General features: G+C 46.9%; 3 protein-coding genes across 3 annotated transcripts; 2 read left to right on the forward strand and 1 right to left on the reverse strand.

Annotated features, from left to right (window-relative positions):
- Positions 1-7: 7 nt before the first annotated feature.
- Positions 8-8515, reverse strand: C8Q71DRAFT_728347 (uncharacterized protein; the record flags this gene model as incomplete). The annotated part of the gene is made up of 32 exons (XM_047921950.1): positions 8-37; positions 91-717; positions 763-862; positions 913-1208; positions 1258-1431; positions 1482-1617; positions 1786-1812; positions 1918-2089; positions 2420-2449; positions 2699-2764; positions 2831-2924; positions 2978-3205; positions 3303-4190; positions 4245-4450; positions 4500-4574; positions 4633-4752; positions 4832-4939; positions 4997-5023; positions 5073-5204; positions 5256-5270; positions 5321-5379; positions 6025-6166; positions 6260-6684; positions 6732-7019; positions 7075-7129; positions 7184-7361; positions 7408-7708; positions 7758-7875; positions 7923-8008; positions 8131-8190; positions 8240-8313; positions 8390-8515. 32 exons carry the CDS (start codon positions 8513-8515, stop codon positions 8-10), a joined length of 5463 nt encoding a protein of 1820 aa, XP_047772561.1.
- Positions 8516-9638: 1123 nt separating this feature from the next.
- On the forward strand, positions 9639-12260 carry C8Q71DRAFT_863583 (uncharacterized protein; the record flags this gene model as incomplete). Its single annotated transcript, XM_047928195.1, has 4 exons — positions 9639-9670; positions 9729-10137; positions 11313-11540; positions 11601-12260. The coding sequence occupies 4 exons, from the start codon at positions 9639-9641 to the stop codon at positions 12258-12260; spliced, it is 1329 nt and encodes a 442-aa protein (XP_047772562.1).
- A 7476-nt stretch (positions 12261-19736) lies between these two features.
- On the forward strand, positions 19737-22264 carry C8Q71DRAFT_728350 (uncharacterized protein; the record flags this gene model as incomplete). Its single annotated transcript, XM_047921951.1, has 9 exons — positions 19737-19949; positions 20133-20256; positions 20393-20443; positions 20497-20830; positions 20895-21012; positions 21233-21531; positions 21581-21703; positions 21768-21839; positions 22063-22264. 9 exons carry the CDS (start codon positions 19737-19739, stop codon positions 22262-22264), a joined length of 1536 nt encoding a protein of 511 aa, XP_047772563.1.
- Positions 22265-22324: the final 60 nt, after the last annotated feature.

The following is a 22324-nucleotide window of genomic DNA, read 5'->3' on the forward strand; positions in this document are numbered from 1 at the left end:
ACTGGCCTCAAGCCCTTGCGTAGTACAACTCTTCCGCCTTAATCCAATGGCATCATCCTCAGGAGCATCAGCATCAATGGATGAGGCCACCTCCCCATTGTCAGGATCTATGATATCCAGGAACCATTTACCGTTCACCTTGTCCACCAAGTTTCCATCCCTTCGGTCGTAGCTCAGCCACTTTCTTTTCGTCCACTTGCAGCGCTTGCACTTGAAGCCAGCAAAGTACCGCATGGTATTGCGCTCAACACTTTTGATGGGCTTCAGGGTACCAAGCCGCATGCAATCAGGGCACTGGGATGGTATGCGCATCCCGCCAGGTGCAAGGTTTGGGTGGTGCCACACATAGTTCTCGACAGTGATCGATGGGGTGTTCTCCATGCCGTTGTGGTAGCGGAAGACAATGACACCACTGTGGAGACGGAGGCTGAAGGACATGTTAAGCATACGAGCCATTGTGTGGCGAAGAGGGACAGCAAGCTGGATGATGATGCGTGTGGCAAAGTGGATGATGAAGTCGGAGCTGAGGTGGGCATTGAACATTGTGGCTGAGAAGCCAAACACAAAGGGGACCTTGTACTCGAGAAGTTGATGCTTGAGGTGCATGTGTGCAGTGTTGTTGTTGACAATGGCACCACAGGCAAGGATGAACATCCAATGCTGTGAGACCTTGTCGCATAGTACTTTGAACTCATCGGTGAGCACAATGTTGAACCACTACAAGATGTCAGACAAGACTAATCAAATATGTCAGGGACTCACCTCGTCTATAGGCGAGGTTGCATCATGAGCATGGTATAGGTCGCCTGTGTGCACGTTGCTGTGCGTGTAGATGAAGGTGACAAGGCGGACATTTGGGACGCTAACACACGGCCAATAAGCATATGCACCATCAGTTTAGTGCCTACATACGAGATTATGTCAGCATACAGACTCTTCATACGCCTGGCATGAATTGCGGCATCCTTCACGGTATGGAAATCAAAGACGATATCGTCGTAGTGGAGGTTGTCGGTACACCAAAAATAACTTTCAAGATGGGTGCGCAACATCAATGGGACACTGCCACGGTTGCCAAGTGACTTGAGCCGGAAGGATAAGATGACAATGGGTGCAGTGGAACAGAAGGCTTTCCGTGGGCCAATGTTTGTGCCTACAACTGGGCAGGGCTCTTGCACGGCTGGAATGACCCAGACAAGATGGAATGCCTATGCACAGATGATGTTCTGAAAACAAATGAAAAGGTGCATGACTCACGTAGTATGGCTCGTCCTTCAACTGTTTATCTTCCCCATGGCACACGGGGCATATGAAGCTCCACACATCCTGTATGGCAGAGAAGTCCAACCGCCCAAGACACTGGGCACAGACATCCCGGGTGCAGCGGCAACAGGTGACAAGGCTGCCACCATTATGGCACCGGTAACAGTACTGCAAATGTGTCATTCATCCGCTAACAATGGTACAAACAGTGCACACACAATGCTTGACTGGCCATGGTCTGTAACATTGCTCTCTTGCTCAGACTCAGGCTTGTCCTCCTGCTCATTCAGCTCCATGTCTTCATCGTCTGTAACACCATTGATCAGCGCCAGGATCTGCTCCGTTGACAGGTTGCTACGTTGTCAATAATCAGACAACCCTACACTCTTGGATGCGTTCTGTGTGGTCCGAGCCATGGTCTGCAACAGTGGCGAGCGTATAGCAAAGGCCAGACACAAAGAATGCACCCTCAGCTATGTCCAGTGGGAAGACGGGGGAAACAAGGAGTGATTCCATGCTCACGGTTGCATGTGACAAATTGCATTGGACCTGTGACTGGTGAAGACAAGTGTACAGACAATCACAGACAAGATGGGCTACAAAGCAGATGAATCATTGACATGTGGGTCCTCAGACATGCAACATGACACACACTTGTCTGGGACGGCATAGCCATCCAATCCCCCAGAATCCACAAGACAAGAGAGGGTACGATGCAGATGAATCACTGATATGTAGGTCCTCAGACGTCCAACATGACATATGCTTGTCCAAGACAACATAGCCATTGAAGCCCCCAGAACCCACAAGGCATATGGTGGTGCATCTACGCATAGCCAATTGGTACACAAGAAAAACAAACTCCTACATGGGCCTCAGGCAAAATCAGGCACCCTGCATGCCCATGGCAACATGCAAGGGGTCTGGCTGTGCACATAAAAGTTGTGTGAAGGTTCAATATAGGTGACAGTGATGGACATGATGAGAGCAGGGAACAAAGGGGATGAACGCTCAAGGTTGATCTTTATGTGACAATTTTGGGCGCTTCCTAAACGAGGCCAAGCCATGTGCAGCACATGGGAATGAAGCTTGTTATCTTTTGTTGCACAAAGGATGTGTGATTGTTAAGCACATACACAATTATGCTTATAAGTACCTTCAATGCCATGGGCATTGAGCAGCAACACTTTGTATTAAATCATGTTGATAACAAAAGTTACAGTTACATGACTTTGTGGACCTAGTGATACAGCAATAACAAGTCGCTGGGCACTTGTGTACACAGCCTAGAAACAATCAGTTTCATGCAGTTTGGAACAGTGCACATAACAGAATAGTATAAAGGATTGGAACAGCATGACTGTATGATATTGGCATAATGAGTCTTTACAAGTACGCTACACTTTGAAGTATGTACCACTACGCTTCAACTTACACAAGGCATGTTCCCGCATGATCACATCAAAATTCATCCTAGACTTCACAGCAGCAGGCAGCTTGGCTTCAAGATGATTATATGCAAGCACAAAGCTGTGCACACTTCACCTTCAGTACTGCGCAGACACACCGCTGAGAAGTCCAAGACAAATGAGACCAGCCCGTGCACCTAACTTCAATGATGCAATCACATGGCCCATCTCAGGCACTGTTGGCATCTTCACCTTTCCTGCATACACAAAGTCTGATGCAAGAAGAGTGGCAGTAAGTGGCCCACAGCCAGGGAGGAGCTTCCGGGTACTGCCTGGGACACGGGGCCATCGAGGAAAGGAACATTTGGGTGGTCAGAGAAGAACTCCACAAAATGAGGTGCAGCCGCAAACATCGCCTCGCCATGGCTAGCATCACGGTCCACGGCATGTGAGCCATACACATTCTTGTTGCAGATGTAGGGCGACAAAGTCTTCCAGTGTGGCAAAGAAGGTAGGGGAGTGATAGGAAGCCTCTGCGCCAAAAGTGATGCAGTGGAAGATAAATGCATTTGCAATCCCTCCTGGCTTGTCGATGTTGGTAGGATGGAAGGGACCCTGGAGAGACATCACCGCTCGGCAACCACGGGCAAGCTCCCGGAATGGCAAGTACTTGTCCTCATTCCTCAAGCACCAGTTCTGGAGCCGAGTCTGCATGATCTGCTTACCATCTAGAAGATGGTCCAGCAAGCCATAGCAATCCATGACAAAGCAGTGGAGCGCCTCTAAGCCTGGTGCAGCAGAGTCGGAAGGTTGCAAGGTGAGCTGAGGTGCTGGCAGAGTGGAGCGAGAGGATGCAGAGGACAGTGGTGGAAGTGAGGAGGAACAAAGCCGAAGGAACTCTGCAAAAGCACAAGTGTCTGGCGAGGTAGGCTGGGAGAGGACTGGGAGTGCATGGAGATCATAGAACAGAGGATCTAGATGGGTGGAAGGGAGGCAACACCGGCGGTCGTCCAGGATGAGAAGGGAAGACTCAGCACGCTGGTAGACATCCCAGACACTGTCCAGAAGAAGGACATCTGAGCAGCCAAAGGCCGAGATGATAGCGCATATGAAGAGGGAGCGCACATACGAGGAATTCTTCGGGAAGTCCAGCCATGTGCGTAGGGTGCGCTGAATGAAGTCGATGGATGCAGTGTAACGCCGATCAGCGGTGAAACGAGCTCTTGGCATGGTGATGGAATGGGGGGGGAGATCAGGAAGGAAGTCCTGGCGCTGGAGAGTGACCAAGTTATGCGACTTGAAGCCATCGTTCACCGCAATGGCAAGACGGCCAAGCCAGTCATTGGCAGCAGCGGAGGGAGCAGAGGATGAGAGAAACCTTGAGCAGTAGTTGACAGGAACACAGTCCAGCCAGAGCCAAGCATAGTAGTTCATCATCATTATTTCAGACCTAAGAACCGCGTGCTTGAGGTGCTGCAGGGAGTCATCCCGCTTGTACCTTGTCTGCGCAGACCAGTTCTGGAATCATTCTAAGTCAGAAATGCAACCTAGACATGGAACAGAGACACATACACGTTGCAGCAAAACTGCAAACCCAACAGAGCACGCAGCTGCAGAGTCCTTGCTCTCCATAGCATCAAGCAGGCCATCAAGAAGCTGGCGTGAAACAGATCCGGCAGCTGAATCCTCAGACTGCAGAACACTGGCAACATTGCACAGCATCTGGTTTGCAGCCTGGAACTTTGCTGCAGTGAACAGCGAGAGAGCAACCGCATACGCTAAGTTGAACATGAGCCTTGGTGTGCAGAAATAAAAATAGCAACTCACACTTTGCACTTGCACTTCCTGATGACTGAGCTGCAGGAGACAAGACAGGAGCTTCCTGCGTCTCATCCTCGTCATCTTATGCAATGAACAGAGGTCAGTCAGGACTTTATGCTGAGAATGCAAAAAAGCGCACCTTCATCTTCCAACTCAGACTCATCTGCAGTGCGTGCAGACAACTTTGGAGGGACCATAAGTGCATCCAGAGGCACATACAGCAGAAATTGACCATCCTCTCTGTCAGACACTGTAGGGTCTAAAGCGAAAATGAATAAAATGGAGGCACTACTTTACAACAGACTTCTTACTGGGACCACGTGGCCGCAAAGTCATACCTCCCCCATGCTGAGATGGCCCAGCAGAACTGCTAGGCTGATCTACAGCAGGTCCGTCCACAGCCATAACACGTGTAGCACGACGTGGAAGGCCTATAACTTTACGGGCTGCAAGGGAAAGGTCAGTGAAATAAAAAACCGAACAAATCTCGAAAATAATCGTACCATCTCCATTCTCTAAGTCCAAACGTGCTGTAAAAACATGAGATGAAGTCCAAACCATGACAGACAAAACTCTTACCTCGTTGGGCAGGTCTCTCATCAGAATCCATACCATCCTCCACCTCTGCGCGAGCGCGCTTCTTGCCCTTGGCTGGCTTGGACTTGGGCTTAGGCTTCGCCTTCTTGCCCTTGGACGGCACAGGAGCTTTCTCTGCAATGTGTATATGAGCAGACAGGCACAAGGAACAACAAAAAGACATACTGGGTTGCTGGGATCCTGCAAGAACAGTCAGAAAAACAGTAAAGTTGAATAATTGCAGTACTTACTTCCAGGACGTGCAACAGGAACAGTGTTGGAGTCTGGGTTAGAATTAGTATAATACTTACTTCAAGGTAACCAGTTACTTGAAGTCGAGCAATAGAGTAGAGGATGTCTCCTTCGTTACAGAGGAATAGTAACGAAGTTGTATGTTTAAATGAATAGATTCCCGAGGTATTCAATACTCGGTAACTCAGAAGGAAGCGTCGGTAATGCTTAAGTCCAGTAGAGCAGTTACCGAAGTGTCGGTAATAAATGATTACCGAGAAGCAATGTTAGAACATTGATCAGTATGATGAACCTTCTCCGATGAACCCGACTCTTGTAGTCAGTTGAAGTTACTTAGACCTTACTAGTAGCGCGAGGACTGTACTAAGTAAGGTCTCACAATCACAGGTCTTAGAGTGCGTCGGTAAGAACTCAGTGAGAGTGGTCGAGTGGCTAGTATGTCTAACTTAGCACTCGGGGCGAAGCAAGTCTTCGTGTGGCACACAAGGTGAATTTCGGTAAAGAGTGTAGATGTATTGCTGCAGTCTTTCGTCTCGTCTTATATACATTTTCTATGTCTCAATCCTGTACACTACTACCAGTCCAAGGCTGTCCTACGTACCGTACTTGATACATGTAAGATCTCACAGCCCAAGTCCTCACCGAGCTAAGTCCGAAGTGTCAGCGCAGCCTCTCCTCGGTGATCCCTCGGCCTTGCCATTACCGACAGTCAATAGTCCTCGGTGTCTCGGCCCGTCGTTCCGTCGGTATTGTAGTCTTGAAAGGGATTTCGGCAATTACCGGAAGTTGCCGGAAGTTACCGAGAGGTGTGTTCACCCAATCGTCGGTAATGCCATTGTGCTTACCTAATGAACCTTACCGACAATAGCGGAGCTTAGAACAATAGTGATGACTCGAGGCATATAAGTCGGACTTGGATTCTTAGAGATATCCATAACAAACAGGCGCAGGGTTCTCAGTCCCCATCTCTTTGCGGAGGTCCACAATGCGATTGTCATATGTGGCTCGTGGAATGACAGCCACATAACGCAGCTTGTGCTCCTTCCACTCCCTCCAAGCCTGAGCACGTGCAAGGATGGTTTCATGCACATACTCAGGCTCATCAGGCCGATGTTCAAGGACAGGGACCAAGTCCGTGTCAGTGAATGTGATGCGCTGGCCCTCCTCATCAACCGCAGAGAACGCACTGAAGAACACGTCTGGGTTAAGAGAAGGACCAACATCGGCTTGACGCCAAAGATGGAAGACGAGGTTATACAGCTGGCGCACCATGAAAGACGCAACAGCGCGCCTGTCCCCAATGTTGAGACCATCAACAGCATAGTTGAGATAGTTGCTGTAGATCTTGTGGTCGCGGTCGTACCTACACGCGCATGAGCAAGACCTCACAAAAATGAAGTCAATACTTACATTGGATTGTACATCTCAGGTGGGATGTTAATGGCCTTTTGCCCAACAGCCCCAAGTGCAAGCATGGAGTTCCCATCCATGACACGGCTCATGGGGTACATGATATGGTTCAGACGCACAGCATCCGGTGCAATCTCCACCGTATTGTCAGAGACGTATGGGCTCATTCCCATGTGCCAATGAAGGCCAGAGAACAAGACAGAGAGCAGACTAGACCTCTCTGACTCATCCTCTGCAAACCCATCCGGCAGCTGCACAAATGCGTAATACTCAGGGAAGAGGAAGAGCCTGGGGTGGATGCCCATGTGCAACTTCAAGAAAACAATCATGACAGACATTGCACCTATGGAGTTGTGCCCCACCAAAAAAACCCAGACTGTCAGACAAGTCCATGGGTCCTGCAGGAAATCAAGCTAAGTCATCATCAATAACAAAAAGGGAAAAAAGCGGACCTTTCTGGAGCTTATCAAGGTAGTCTGGTGTAGAGACGTTCAGCTGGCTTCCACCAAAGCAGACATTGCTCATGGTCCCAGGGCAGAAGTACCCCAGGAGCTTAGCATGCAACTCCAGACGGTGGTAAAGCTCAGGCTGGACGGTGCGGATGATGTGTACACCCAGCTCACTGCCCACCTGCAGACAAGTCAGACAAGTCCCAAGAAAGCAGATAGAAGCATACCTTTGCAAGCTCCCTACGGATCTCAGCATCCTCACCATCCCCTCTAGTGAATGATTTAGCCTCCACGTTGGGTGCCAGAACACCGTTCTGCACCTGCTGGGACTGCGTGATGGCATAGATGTGCTTACGGTCCTTAGTACCCTTCAGGCCCTTGCTCAGCACAAGTCGCTTGAACTCGGTGCCCTTGATCCACTCCCCATTTGCTGCCTTGACAGGTGCCTCACACGAGCACTTCTCACGTGGCCCCATCACACGGCTGCAAGAGTTGAGGTAACGCTGCACAAGTGGGACAGGCATGTCCCTGCAAGACATCAGCCATGTGCATGTATCAGAAAACTATAACTACTCACTTCTGTGCCACAATGGAGGCAGGCACCAAGGCCTGCAACCAGAAAGCAGCACGTTGTGACACGTTAAGGTAGGCAGCAAGGCCCAGCATCGTGTCACGGCCACACAGACGCAACCATCCTGCTCATACATAAGCTAGGGCTGCATATAAGGCACACAAAACTCACCTATGTCCAACGCATGCTCCTCTGCGACATGCGGTAGGTTCCACTCGGTTGGCTTCCTCGCAGTCATGGCAGCAGCAGCAAGCTTGCTGTTGTCTATGATGTAGAGGTAGCAATTGGCGGTGGGATCTCCCGGTGGGGATTGAGAGGGTGGTTGTTGAGACGGAAGATGGGAGGATAGGACTCCGGACGGTTAGGGATGCGCACCCACTCGCCTGGCAGCTCAGTGATGACCCAGGCAGGGATCCCATACGGATATGCCAAAGAAAAGCTACAGAAAGGTCAGTGCAAACCAACAAATAGTCCTATTCACTACTCACTACACCCATTTGTCCTCCTTGTACTCCAATCGCCCAGGAAAACCGTCAGGTAGCTTAGGAAAATCCGGGGTGGGCTACAAGTTCCAAAAGTCGGAAATAAACAGGCATTTAGCCTAAATAATAGTAGAATAGTGAGGAAGTATTACTTACCATTACTTGAAACAGGTATTTCGGGATGGATGGCAGAGAGGGAGAGTTGCAGAGGCTGAGCAGGGCCAGCAGATGACGGTTGAGGAGAGAAAAGCGCAAGTTGGTGTGCAGCCACTGATGACTCATGGGGCGCCTGTGTGCCGTGCAGAGTTGCATCCACCTGGAATTTCCAGGCGGATGCAACTCAGCACGGCACAAATGCTGTGACGACCAGCCAAACTCAGCGGGGCGCGCCAGCTGCCCGCCACCTGCTGTCGCCCCCACCCCTCCTCTCGCTGTGGATGATACCTTGTGAATGTGGTGTCGTCCGACTCTCCTAACTCAGGAGAGTCGGGCGGTACTGCTTTCATGCGGTTCCATGAGGTGCCGCCGACGCAGCACGTCTGCCAACATCAGCCGTGCGCTGGTCGCCAGCGCCTAGCTGGTGGCTGCGCTTCCGGCGCTTACGCAAAGTACAACCATTCTCTTCTCATAGGCTCCTCCCGTCATCCCTCCCGACCACCCGACCACCACTGTTCTGGAGTGACACACTGTGGCCACCACCTCGACGACACACCCCGCGTACCCGTCGTCAACATAAATAGATGGGCCGGAGACTCAGACGGACATGACCTACAATCCGGGTGTCTTGCAGCTGCCCCGCCCCCCTGGATCAGTAAAACTACAGATTGCTTTAACTGGCTTAGGCAGCTTCGCACTGTGGCTTTGCATGGCTTGACAACTCACTTGATGTGCTTAGCTGTCTTAGACGGCTTACCGTTTGCAGGCTGTTACTACACCAAACTTGACATGCTAAGCCATTAAGCATCATTAAGCACCACTGTAAGTACACATGTGTTCGATGTAAACTAAGCCGTTTGAAGCACCACAAGTACATGGGCATAGCCAAACAAATATGACCAGGTCACCCCAAGTGACCCATGTCAATTGGGATTTTGTGCAATTCTTCTGACGGCCCTGTCAGGGGCTTCATCAGTCAGATGAGGATCAGACATCTGAACAAATGCCACCAAGCACTAGACAAGAGCGCTTCACAAGGGCAATTTTCCTAAACAGGCATCTACATCTATCATTAAAGTTGCACTTCCATAACACCACAACATTGATCCTCCCTGCCATCACAATTCCTGCGGCTATGTCTGCCCCCATGCCCATCACCGACCATACCACCGCCACGGTCATGCCAACAGCTCAACTCACGCATGAGACAGCTGGGCCCTGGTATATGTATTGGGTCAATCCAGCCACTATGGCGCCCATACAGAACCCATTCTTGTCCTTGTACATAGACAGGACCACTTGTAACAATGCCAATAGTATGTTCATGAATGAACAGCAGGCACTATTGGGACTACTGCAATGCTACTGGCAGCAGCAATGATGGTGGACGCAACTTCAACACAACAGATCGGGAATCAGTAGATGAAGACATGGTCAACTCCCAGGCCAAGCCTTTTGAGTGCATGCCAGCAGAGGCCTATGAAGGGATGACTGACGAAGAAATCCTGGAGACCTTTGACCAGCGGCTGAAGGCAATGGAGGAAAAGTGGACGCAGCTGATGGCGGAAGCAAATGAAGAGATGACTGAAGAAGAAATCCTGCGGAACCTTGACCAGCGGCTCACAGCAATGGAGGAGATGTGGGTGCAGCTCACCACAGATGCAGAGGATGAAGTAACAGATGAGGAAACCCTGCAGACCCTTGATGAACACTTGGCAGCAATGGAGGAGCATTTGATGCAAATGATAGTGCGAGCACAAGCTCATAACTAGATAGTCTGGTATAATCTGGCTATACCCTGGATACCTAGTCCCTCTGCTCGCTATAGTCAGATGGTCGCCTATGTCACTCTCCTCAAAGTCATGTGTACAAATACAACACTCTTTAGACATGGGATAGCAAGGTCATAGAAGGAGCTCCACAATAATATGTATAGTTGATTACTGACACTATAGACAGCCAACAGAATGCGGCCACTGCCATGGTAGCCAGCCAGCCAGCAAGATATATGATTGCTGTCCCCAGTTTCCATATTGGGCGCCACTGGAGTGCGTTTCATGGCCCCTCACCCCAGGACAGAGCAGCCAGCCACAGCATTTATTTGTATGTGTTGGTGCAAGTCGCATCATCTGGGAGTTTCAAATTTTGACTCCCGCTGATGGGACAATAGTATCAGTTACTTATCCCTCATTATCTGGGCTTCAAGAAGTCACGTGTACTCCTTCCATATCAGGCACCACTGTAAGGTGTTTCATCCCCTCCAGTCATAAGAACGATTCCTTTGTACCTCAGGGATCGTAACCGCTTCAGAGGCCATTCTAGGAGAACAATAGGATCATAGCCTTACACTTCATTGTTTCCAATGAGGCAAGCTATGTTACTGAGTCATCCTAATACAGCCACAGTACAGCCACAGTTTCAGGACTGTGATTCCCGAGGCATTACTGAGGCATGCAAGAGTCCGCATTTTCAGTGTACAGCCTAAGGATAGCACAGCCATTCAACACAGCTTTGGGAATGGCTTGGTAATTGTTGCACAGCCATTCCTTTCTATGCCAAAACAAAACCGTTATAACTCGGTAATTGATTGGTAATAACCACCATTTACCAAGCATACAATAGCTCTTGTATCAGTACTGAAAGCATTTGGTCATAATGAGTAAGAACACACTAGAAACTCGGTGATAGTCTGTTTAGTAGATACAGTAACAAGCACTTCTAAAGCATCAAAACATCGGTAATCAATACCTCGGTAATAAGACAATGAAAGCGCTACATTGATGTCCATTTGGTGGAATAAAGGAAAGATAAGGAGAGTAAGATAAGCACATAACAAACCTTCACTAATGCAGCCACTCAGTAAGTTAATGAGTTTCTGTGTGTTCTGAGGCTATCAAGCCTCTATCCCTAACACCTGGTGCAGTGCAGTCGAATCCAACCCTCGATAGAGACCCTCAGGGAGGCGCATGTGCAGGCGGCGAAGCTCAGCAACCCACCTGCAAAGTTTGGCGGGTGGATCTGCATGTCCACCGTGCCAGCCTTCTACAAGAGCCCGCCGCCATCTCTGCAATCCCTCCTCCATAGGTCCCTGGAGGATAGCCCAGCTGGGCAAGGGCGTACCGCAATAGTAGAAGGTTTAATGTATGTTCAGGTGAGTATCATATTACTTTCGATGCTCATCTGGGTGACTAACGCTGTGTTCTTGCCCTAGGATGGCTATGGCCCCGTGTTCATCCCCCTCCTGGGGGAGATTGATCTCAATGGCGAGGCCATCGTCATCAACGGCCACGGGGCAGAGCAGCCACTCCTCCACCAGGCCGTGCGCACACTGAACAGGTACATTGGAGCTGTTGGGTATGCTCCCTGGCCCAACAATCCTCACTTCACACTCGACATCTACGATCCTATGGCTGAAACCTTCGTACCGCACACTCTCCGCCCCATATTCCCTCTCCGCCTCGCGCTGCCTCTGCAGTCTGTGCCGGTCATCAAGCGGTCCATTGTGACCCTAACATCCTTTGCGCATGCGTACGCCACTGGTCAGAGAGCTTTTGTGGCACCCATGTGTTCAATGAAATTCGACTTCATTGACGCATCCTGGACTTGGCCAGTGGGGTCGTGCGCCCAACGCCAAATCATGCGAGCAAGCTGGAGGGTCACAAACTTTGGGGTGCCCCTTGGTACGTGCACTGTCCACCCGCTTCTTGATGAGCCGGGAGTGATCGTTGTACCTGCGGTGCCGGAGGACCTTCGAGTGTTGGGTCGTGGGCACAAGGAGCAGGATGTTGATAGCAATATGGACTCGGACGCGGCGGGCGTGGACACTGACTTTGATGGTAATGACGAGGCTGAGGCCAACTTCTACTTTTAGCACCAGAACCTTCAAGTGTATAATACGTTGTAATGTTCAAGTTGAATCTAGCTCCCAAATGCACTCTCTAGCTTGCCTGGTTACGATCCCTGAGGTACAATACGATCCCTGAGGTACAAAGGAATTGTTCTTATGACTGGAGGGCATGAAATGCCTTACAGTGGCGCCCGATATGGAAGGAGTCCACGTGACGTTTTGAGGCCCAGATAAGCAAAGATAAGTAACTGATACTGATGTCCTATTAGCGGGACCAAAAATTTGAAACTCCCAGACAACGCGACTTGCACCAACAGATACAAATAAATGCTGTGGCTGGCTGCTCTGTCCTGGGGTGAGGGCCCATGAAACACCTTCCAGTGGCGCCCAATATGGCAACTGGTGGCTTTCATCATGTGACTTACAGGCTGGCTGGCTGCTGTGGCCTGCCAGCGCTCACACTGTATACAGTCAATTAGTAAGTAATAATAGTAGACATAGTATGCCCATCTGATAGCCATCCATTCAAAGAGTATACAGTAATATTCCTGAGCACTTACAGTGGCTGGTTGGGCTGGAAAGTGCAAAACAAAAAAGTCCACATGTGCCTCTGCACAAGTCAAAGCACTTTTTCCTACTCCAGATAGCCACTGAATCATCAGGACAATGTACTCATGCAGTTGAATGACTTTGTATGTGTCAGGTGCTTCTGTGATACAGCAAAGATGAGCCATATTGGGCAATTTGACCACTAGTGTGGACATTATTGCTTGTGTATCATGTCTATCACTGTCCTGTCTCATTTATGATGACCAACTGTACCTGTTTAGTGTCCTACTATATTATCAGAATTTTACACATTTTCACAAGCTCATAACAAGCCCATTTGCCCTCTTGTATCAGCTGTGATTTCCTTATTATGGCAATACACAGAACAGCACACTTATAGATGTCATCTGGGGCCCTCTGACTAAACACTGCATGTATGATACATGCTTAACATCTGTAGGAGTATGTGTGCTCCACAGAGAGTGACATTCACTTCTGTAAGCACTGGGCTGATGATACAGCAACCAATGTAGATGTATTGAAGGTGTAACATGAAATAGAGTCTCTCTTCTCAATTGGAGCCTTTCAATTCATTGTCTATGCTTTCTGATTTCTCCACATTTGTTTAGATCTGTACAAGCTAGTTTAAGAGAAGTAACAGGCTTACATTGCTTACTAAGCGCCCATTAAGCGCCCGTGTGCCGTTCGGAGTTGCATCCACCGGGAATTTCCAGGCGGATGCAACTCTGTGTGGCAGGGGAGAGATGCCGATTGGCTGATAAGCCCATTTCCTTGCCCCATTGACGCAGGCCTGCCGACATTTGGGCTGAGTTTGAAATTCAGCCACAAGGCCATTAGTAGCACAGTCACTCTGCTACTATAGGCCAATAAAATCCGTAAAATCTTCAAAATGTTACACTTTGTAGCCCTCACACTATAGAGTCTATGGCTAGTCTTACCTTCTCATGCACTTCAATACTAAGGGCACAATTCACGAAATAAAAAAATCACACAAATGCCTCGGTGACATGCTTGTAGTCCTTTGCACCTGGTAAATGATCTCTAAGAATGCAATTGTATGCCTATAAGCACCTTTGTGTCTAGTTAGTGTACATTACATTACAATCTACTTGCTGTTGTTTCTGGTATGTGGCTCCACCGTTTGTAGATGCAGAGGCACGTGTGATTTTTTTGTTTTGCATTTTATGGCTTTGCTAGCCATTGTATATGCATAGCATTCACATTATATATCCTCTGAATGAAGGGCTTTCAGGAGGGCATAGTATGCTTGTATCATTGGTTACTGATGTGTATTTTGAAGGCTTGTAATGATTCAGGTTACATTGTGCAATAAGCGCTCGATAAGCACCCGTGCCACGCGAGGTTCACTTGTTGACAGGTCAAAAGTTTGACCTGTCAACAAGTCATCTTGCAGTGTAGTCTCCCAGACTCTGTTGCAAACTGCTGCAAAAAGTAATGGTCCTTAACAGGATTCACCATTCTCAGCCCAGCCACAAGTGAATCAAATCCAAAAAAAACCTCGAAATCTTCATGCTAGTAGTCCTCATACTATAAACCCCATGATGGGTATTGGTTTGCTGTAGTGTGTCCATTACTCATGCCACAATATGCAAAACAGAAAATGCACATGATTCCAAATAAATAGAACAGCATATCCACATTCTTAGACCCGTTAAATAAGGAAGTTGTATTATTGTTAGACTGCTGAATAAAAATGCAAAACTGGGATATTGGATCCAGGGCATCTTTCACCAGACAAACAGTTCATAAGATTCCTTAGGTAGTGGGTATGCAAGACAGAGATGACACTCCATTAGTGTACTGCTACTTTTGGTCAAACCCTGTTGAGTGTTGCTGCTCTTCCATGGCCTTAATAAAATCAAAAATACCCCAAAGATCCACAATTATGTGTCATATTATAGATGTGACCTTGGGTATCACTTTACCATGTATGATAATGCCTATATAGTGCTGTACCCATATTAACAAGTTAAAATTTGTCAACAACTTCATGCTGCCCACATTTTTGTTGTGGCAACCCCTCTATGTAGCATCCAATGAAAACCATTGAGTGTTCACTGACTTCACTACAGGGATTCCAGCAGCTATCTGTGTTGTACCAGGCAAATTGAAGCATACTTGCATGTTGGATCAATACTATATATGTACTACCACCAGAATACATCTGCACATTCCTATTCTGTCCAACCTATGCCTATATCAAAACATGTCCACATAGAGTCAGAATTGTGTACTTTATGCCAATATGCATGTCATCACTCAAAATCAAAAAGAAATTAATGGGTAGAGATTCAATGAGATTACTGGCTCAGTATGGGAAGTCAAACGACATGTTCCTGAGGCAGATGGCTTTGGAGCTCATGGAAGGAAACCACATTGTTTTTTGATTAGCAAGTGGCTACATCGGTTGAATGGTTGTAATGTGTATTCTATGTCTGTTTATTTTTCCTGTCAAAAATCCACTTGTCATCATTGTATTTCATTGTACTATCACAAAGATATTTGGACACTGACATTTCAACACTTTGATGCACTTAACAATGCATATACTATCCAGACTATTAGTGTGATTATTTCCCGATTTCTACTGTGTTCCTGCTCATTCCAGTTGTAATAAAATCCTTCAGTACTGATATAATCACTCTTGCATGCTTGGTAAGTGATGATTATACTAATCAATTACTAAGTTATAATGGTAGACTCTATTTTGGTAACCATGTCAAGCATTATCAGGGTTTTCACACCCTCTTACCGCTTTGAATAGCTCAAAGAGATCTTTGTCACTGAGATTCATGTCCCTAGTGACAGGGTCATTGACTCTGTAATCAGCCGTCTACAATTGCAGCAGAAATAGAACACACTGGAACTCAAAGATGGCAGAGAACTTAAGAGAATATATTTATTGAAATTATCACTCACACTTGGCAGTTCTCTTATGACATCAGTTTGATCATAAATGGTTGTCATAACATACATATAGGTAAGCCATTAATTTGCTGAGTATACTGTGATTGTACTGTAGCAGTCAGTGAATGATGAATACATCATGAGTCAACCTCCCTGCACTATAAAGAACCATAGTGGGGTTATCAAGGCATGCACAAGTCAGAATTCAAAGTGGGAGATATGTAGCATTGATTGTCTGCTGAGGATGTAGTATTACAGATGTGACAGTACCAGACATGTTGCCTGCTTGCTCTGATATTTCAAATTGAAGGGATCATATTGCCAGACATGGCCCACTCCCCAGCAAGTACTCCCCAGCAAGTAGAACGGCCACAAAGTCAAAATCCACAAACAAGCACTTGCTGGGGAGCGGGCCATGTCTGGCAATACGATCCCTTCAGTTTGAAATCTCAGAGCAAGCAGGCAACATGTCCAGTAGTGTCACATCTGTAATACTACCTCCTCAGCTCCAGACATTCAATCTTACATATCTCCCACTCTGGATTTTGACTTGTGCATGCCTTGATAACCCCACTATTCTTCTTCATGACCTTCACAATGATTGAACTTACATATCCAGGCTTCCCTACAGACATGGTACCATCTACATACCAACCACTATTGAACTCATCATCCACCATTTGCTCTACATGGGTCCACAGAATTGTGAGTTCAAATGCCTTGCCTATGGCTAGAGCATTGCTTTGGTAATCATCTTTTGCTCCTCACTGCATATGTGATCTCTAACCTCTGTTTTGATTACTGCATAATTTTGATCCTCTGTCCAGTTTATAATCTGTGCCTGTGATGGCTGTTGGGTGCATGGTAGTTGAAAGTATCATCCAAAATAAATTACATGATTGTAATGAATGCACAAGTGAGTCAGTCATATATCTAGCAGCATTCATTGCAAGTAGTCACTCCATTTCAGCAGATGCTATTGCTGATTGGTGTCATGAACAGTTATGATGGTGTCACATGTAAAATCACATTTTAGAGGGTGCATAGGCATGCTGACGTGGTGTCAGAACAGTTAAGTTGCATATGAATGCCCCTTGGGCTCAGGCATATGGTTTCATTATTTAGGTGTGTGCCTGACATATCTAGAGCACAGGGAGGTTGCCTTATGATGTGTTTATCAGTCACTGATTGCTACAGTACAATCAGCAAATTGATGGCCTTCATATATGTATGTTACAATCAACCATTGATGATCAAACAGATGTCATAAGAGAACTGCCAAGTGTGAGTGATGATGTCAATGAACATATTTTCTTACATTCTCTGCCCTGTTTGAGTTCCCGTCTGTCATATCTCTGCTTCAATTTAAACATCTGATCACAGAGTTAATCACCCTGTCAATAGGGATTTGAATCTCAGTAAAATAGATCTCTTTGAGCTAATCATAGTGGTAAGATGTTGTGAAAACCCTGATAATGCTTGACATGGTTACCAGAATAGAGTCTACCATCATAACTTAGTAATTGATTAGTATTATCATCACTAACTAAGCATACAACAGCAATTATATCAGTACTGAAGGATCTTATCACAACTGGAATGAGCAGGAACACAACAGAAATTGGGAAACAGTCACACTAATAGTCCAGATAGTATATGCATTGTTAAGTGCTTCAAAGCATTGAAATGTCAGTGTCCAAATATCTTGGTAATAGTACAATGAAAGCATACAATGATGACCTTTGAATTTTTGACAGGAATAATAAACAGACAGAATACACATTACAACCATTCAACCGATGTAGCCACTTGCTAATCAAAAAACAATGTGGTTTCCTTCCATGAGCTCCAAGGCCATCTGCCTCAGGAACATGTATTTATGACTTCCCCTATTGAGCTAGTGTTCTCATTGAATCTCTACCCATTAATTTCTTTTTGATTTTGAGTGATGGCATGCACATCGGCATACAGTACACAATGCTGAGTGACCCTTTATGTGGTGATATAGGCATAGGTTGGACAGAATAGGAATGTGGAGATGTATTCTGGTGGTAGTACCTATATAGTATTAATCCAACATGTAAGTATGCTTCATTTTGCCTGGTACAACACAGATAGCTGCTGGAATCCCTGTAGTGAAGTCAGTGAACACTCAATGGTTTTCATTGGATGCTACATAGAGGTGTTGCCACAAGAAACAATACGGGCAGCATGAAGTTGTTGACAAGTTTCAACTTGTCAATATTGGTACAGCACTATATAGCCATTGTCAGTTATTTCAATCAATATTTTATCAGAAATCACATGAGCAGCACTGTAGTAGCCATCTTGAATATTGGATTGGGCTGCAAACACAAATGCAGTCTTATGACTTGCACAGAAGCTATCACTGTTGTGAAGCAACACCACAAAGATTGTCAAGCCCTAATTTTGTAATGATTATTGAGCTCAGATCAACTAGCAAACCACCAACTCACAGGGAAATCCTTCTTCCCCATATAGTAGCCAGATACTTTGATGGAATGTCTGTGAGTATGATATATGGTTATATGAATCAGATAAGTGGGAGAGAAACCAAATTTAGTCGGAATTCTCTGTGCTTGATGTGCAAATGGGGCCCTCATTAGTGAGCTACATGACAAAGTGATACCCAAGATCACATCTATGATATGACACATACCATTGTGGATTTTTGGGGTATCTTTGATTTTATCAAGGCCATGGAAGAGCAGTAACACTCAAAAGGGCAGTTTTGACCAAAAGTAGCAGTATGCTAAGGGAGTGTCATTGCTATCCTGCATAGATATTATTTGAGGAACCTTATGAACTGTATTTATTGAATCTATAAGCAGCCTACAGAGTGTGAGCACTAGCTACAGTGGTCAGCCAGCCAGCAAGTCACATGGTGAAAGCAACTAGTTGCCATATTGGGGTGCAACTGGAAGGCATTTCATGGACCATCACCCCAGGACAGAGCAGCCAGCCACAGCATTTATTTGTCTCTGTTGGTGCAAGTTGTATCATCTGGGAGTTTGAAATTTCAAGCTCAACTAATGGGACATCAGTATCAGTTACTAACCACTGCTTATCTGGGGTCCAATGTGTCATGTGCACTGTGGGAGCCTCCTGCCTTAAAAGGAGATCAACTGTAAGGCATTTCATCCCCTCCAGTCATAAGAAGGTTACCTTCGTACCTCAGGGATTGTAACCAGGCTCAAATCCGTGGAAGCACTTGTCACAAGGAGGAGATCTATTGATTGAACATAGAAATTTTGCCAATGTAGTGGATTCTGTTGAGCTCGAATTTATTCCGCATTTCTGCGGATTATTCTGAGCTCCATTACCCTGTCCAAGTCATAATATGTGTCCTGGTGTGTTCTCCTTTATTCTACATGGACACCATTACTGTACCGTGCATACTGTATTTTTTCATGTCTTTCCCTTTAGTCTACCATTTTCCATGATGTTTGACACTTCTGGGATTTGAACTGTTGCACTCATTCACTTCTTACTTGTTTGTGGATTTCGACTTTGTAGCTGTTATACTATACGGATGTGGCTGTATTATGTAACACACACAGTCCACCTCATCAAGCTCTAAGTCCTTAAGACTTTAGAGCTTGACTCAGTTGTGTATCTTTGCTTCTTTTAATATAAAGACCTTACAGAGCTCAACTTAGGCCTTTAGAATTGCTCTGAGGTGCACTGCAGCCAACAGTTGAATCAATGTCAAACAGAATGCAACAGCTGGAGAGGTAAGCCATGGGTGGTGCATTGTCACCGCCTATATAGGCCTCTGCAAGGCTTGCCTGACAAGCACTTTCAAGCTTCTGTTTGCTATGTTGAGCTGCCAGTGCCAGAGCCAAAGGTTAGCAGACATTGGAGTCATTCAGGCAGCTATTCTGATGATGACTTCTACCAGGTTGAGCAATCTTATCAACAATTCTTCAATTCTTTCCAATCGTCTTCAACAGTCTTTGATAAGGAGGACTTGGGCTACAAATGATAGCAAATTGCTGCAAGGAAGGAGAAGAGGCTGTGGTTAGTTGCCACTACCACCACTCTGATCCTGGGGATATAAGCCATGGTGGGAGTGTCAATCCCTGCCATAATCTACCCCTCAAGCCAACTGTGAAGTGCCACCTGGAGACCCTGAGGCTTGGTGTCAATCTGTGTTGGGGTGTGAAGGAGTTCATTGATGCAGGGCTTGGCATGGTAAGCATCATTGCTACTTAATGCCTTCGTGTTGCTGATGTGGTGCGACCCCTCTGCACACCCTGGCCTTCACTGCTGCAATGAACAAGCATCTTGCCATACCCAGGAACATCTGTGCTGAAAGAAGTGGGGTCATTATCTATACACTAATAGAAGTTCGGTCGGGTCTTATACTATTGGCAGGTAACAAAGTGGAAGCTGCTTTCTATTTTTGGTATCTATAGCTTGTGTCTGCCTGGGAGTGCACTGTGTTCTGGACCCCGGTACAATGTGCTCCCTGAAAATGAAAAGCATGGTGCTTCGAGAGGTTCGCATATCATTAAGAGCATCTGAAGTTAGGACGCTGCCGTGACTCGAAGACAGCGCCTTCTAGCGGGACTCATAGATAAGACGGGGTTCCACTGACTGCCGCCGATTCTCACCCAACGCTACATCCTCCCCAGCGCCGCAGTCACCTCAAATTTGCCTCAAAATGTTCCCCACATCTGGACCTGGTACGTAACACTGATTGATGTGATGTCAGCGCTTATGAGGATTACCATGTCAGCTTTCGTGACTTTCCCCACCACAACTATACAGCACTACGAGGCTGGAGGAACCAACCAACAATATCTTGACATCCTTCACGAGGAAAAATTCCCCGGCCTCTTCACCAATATCTTGACAAGCATTTTGCTCAAAAGTCAGTCAATCGAAGAGACAGTGACCGCAAACCTACGCGCAGTGCGCTCAGTTACGAGCCTACACAATCTCTGCAAGTCCCAGAGCCATTGGCTTTCCGTGAGACACGAGAATAGGGTTTATGCTGGATGCTTTGGCATCCCAACCTGTCCGAAGACCGAGGCAGATATTGCCCGCATCTGGGAGCAGATTGTCGGATTGTTCATCCGCCTCAACTGGCCAATGCCCCTGGGCGACCTTGAATTACTGCACCTGCACTTGCAGCCAACATGATGATGCTCAACCCTTATGTGAAGCTGTGCACAAGGCTTATCAGGTCCGTGTCCTCAAGCAATGCAAAGCATTGCCTAGGAGAGCTGCTGAGGAGGTGAAGGATGTACTGGTAAGTACCCTTCTCCTGGTGCTGCTGCTTCCTCCAAGCACAGCCACCCACCCTCTTCTCCCTCCTTTGATGTGTCTGCACCAGGCCACCACTCTGCACCTCTGCACACAAATATCCTTTCCAACTCATGGTCATTGCCTCGCCTGTAAACTACCACAATATGTATAGTGGTGACATGATTAATTGAATCACCACTGTTGTTTTTTGCATTTGGTGTGAGCATGAAGTTTGCACACTGTTCCCTCCTACCACTTGCTCCTCTTCCATTACACCTGCCCTTGCCATGCACCCAGTCACTCTCAGCTTCTCCTGTGCATGTTTTGAGACTGCACTGGCCAAAGCCATCCAAGAGGGAGACATTGCAAGACATACTCTGGAAGCCTCCCTCACCAAATCTCCCATTGCAGATGATGATGATGCCAAGAGCCTGTATAAAATGGGTATCTCTGGTGTGTTGCCAAACCTCATGGGACAGGTTGCTACTGGTATCACCAATGGTAATATCAAAGACTACAAAAGGTACACATATGTGTTTTGAAAGGTGCTATGCTGACACAACTTGTTACAGACTCATGAAGGTGTTTGGGCAATTCATCCAAGAGGGCAAATACCTACCAAGTAACATCCCCCATTTGGGGCCCATCCTTCCTGCAATCATCCCACAACTGATTTGCATGTGGATTTTTGTTGTGTGAGTGCGTGTTATGGTTCTGTTTTTGATTTGTTGACAGCTAGTTACCAATTTTATTGCCAAGTATCAGCCAGCTATTACAAATGACCCATCCAGGGAGCATAGCATTTCTGCCAACACCATCAACCTTAGTAGTGTATGTTAAATGTTTGCCACCACTCACCTCCCAGGTGGGAGTCCTAAGTTTTTGTTGAGGTTGCTGGAGTATTCCATGTGTGCAGCAGGGAAATAGTCTCTCCACTGAACCATAGAATGGTCAATCACCTGTATCAGGGTGGCAGGACAGGATGGCAGCAAATGAACAACACCCAGTCCAAGGCCTGATGATAGGTCTGCCTGTTACTCTTGCGCTCAAATAGAGCTCAAACAAGACACACATTGTTGTCAGGATGGTTACCAACAGGGCTGCTCACTTTCAAAGCCTTGCTGATGAGGTGCTGCAGAGCAGTCAGCACCCCTGTCTGGGATAGTGATGGAAGCCCTGAGATGCCCCAAGCTGAGAAAGCAGTCCTTGAAGCTGGAGCACGAGACCAACTTGAAGATGCAGATGGCTGGTATTGAGGACTGGTGGATGCTTCACCAGTGGGAAGTCCATATGAGCTGTAAATTTGAGTTTGTAGT

This window comes from Rhodofomes roseus (genome assembly GCF_022264815.1).
Source record: "Rhodofomes roseus strain CIRM-BRFM 1785 chromosome Unknown C8Q71scaffold_44, whole genome shotgun sequence".
Classification (NCBI taxonomy): Eukaryota; Fungi; Basidiomycota; class Agaricomycetes; order Polyporales; family Fomitopsidaceae; genus Rhodofomes; species Rhodofomes roseus.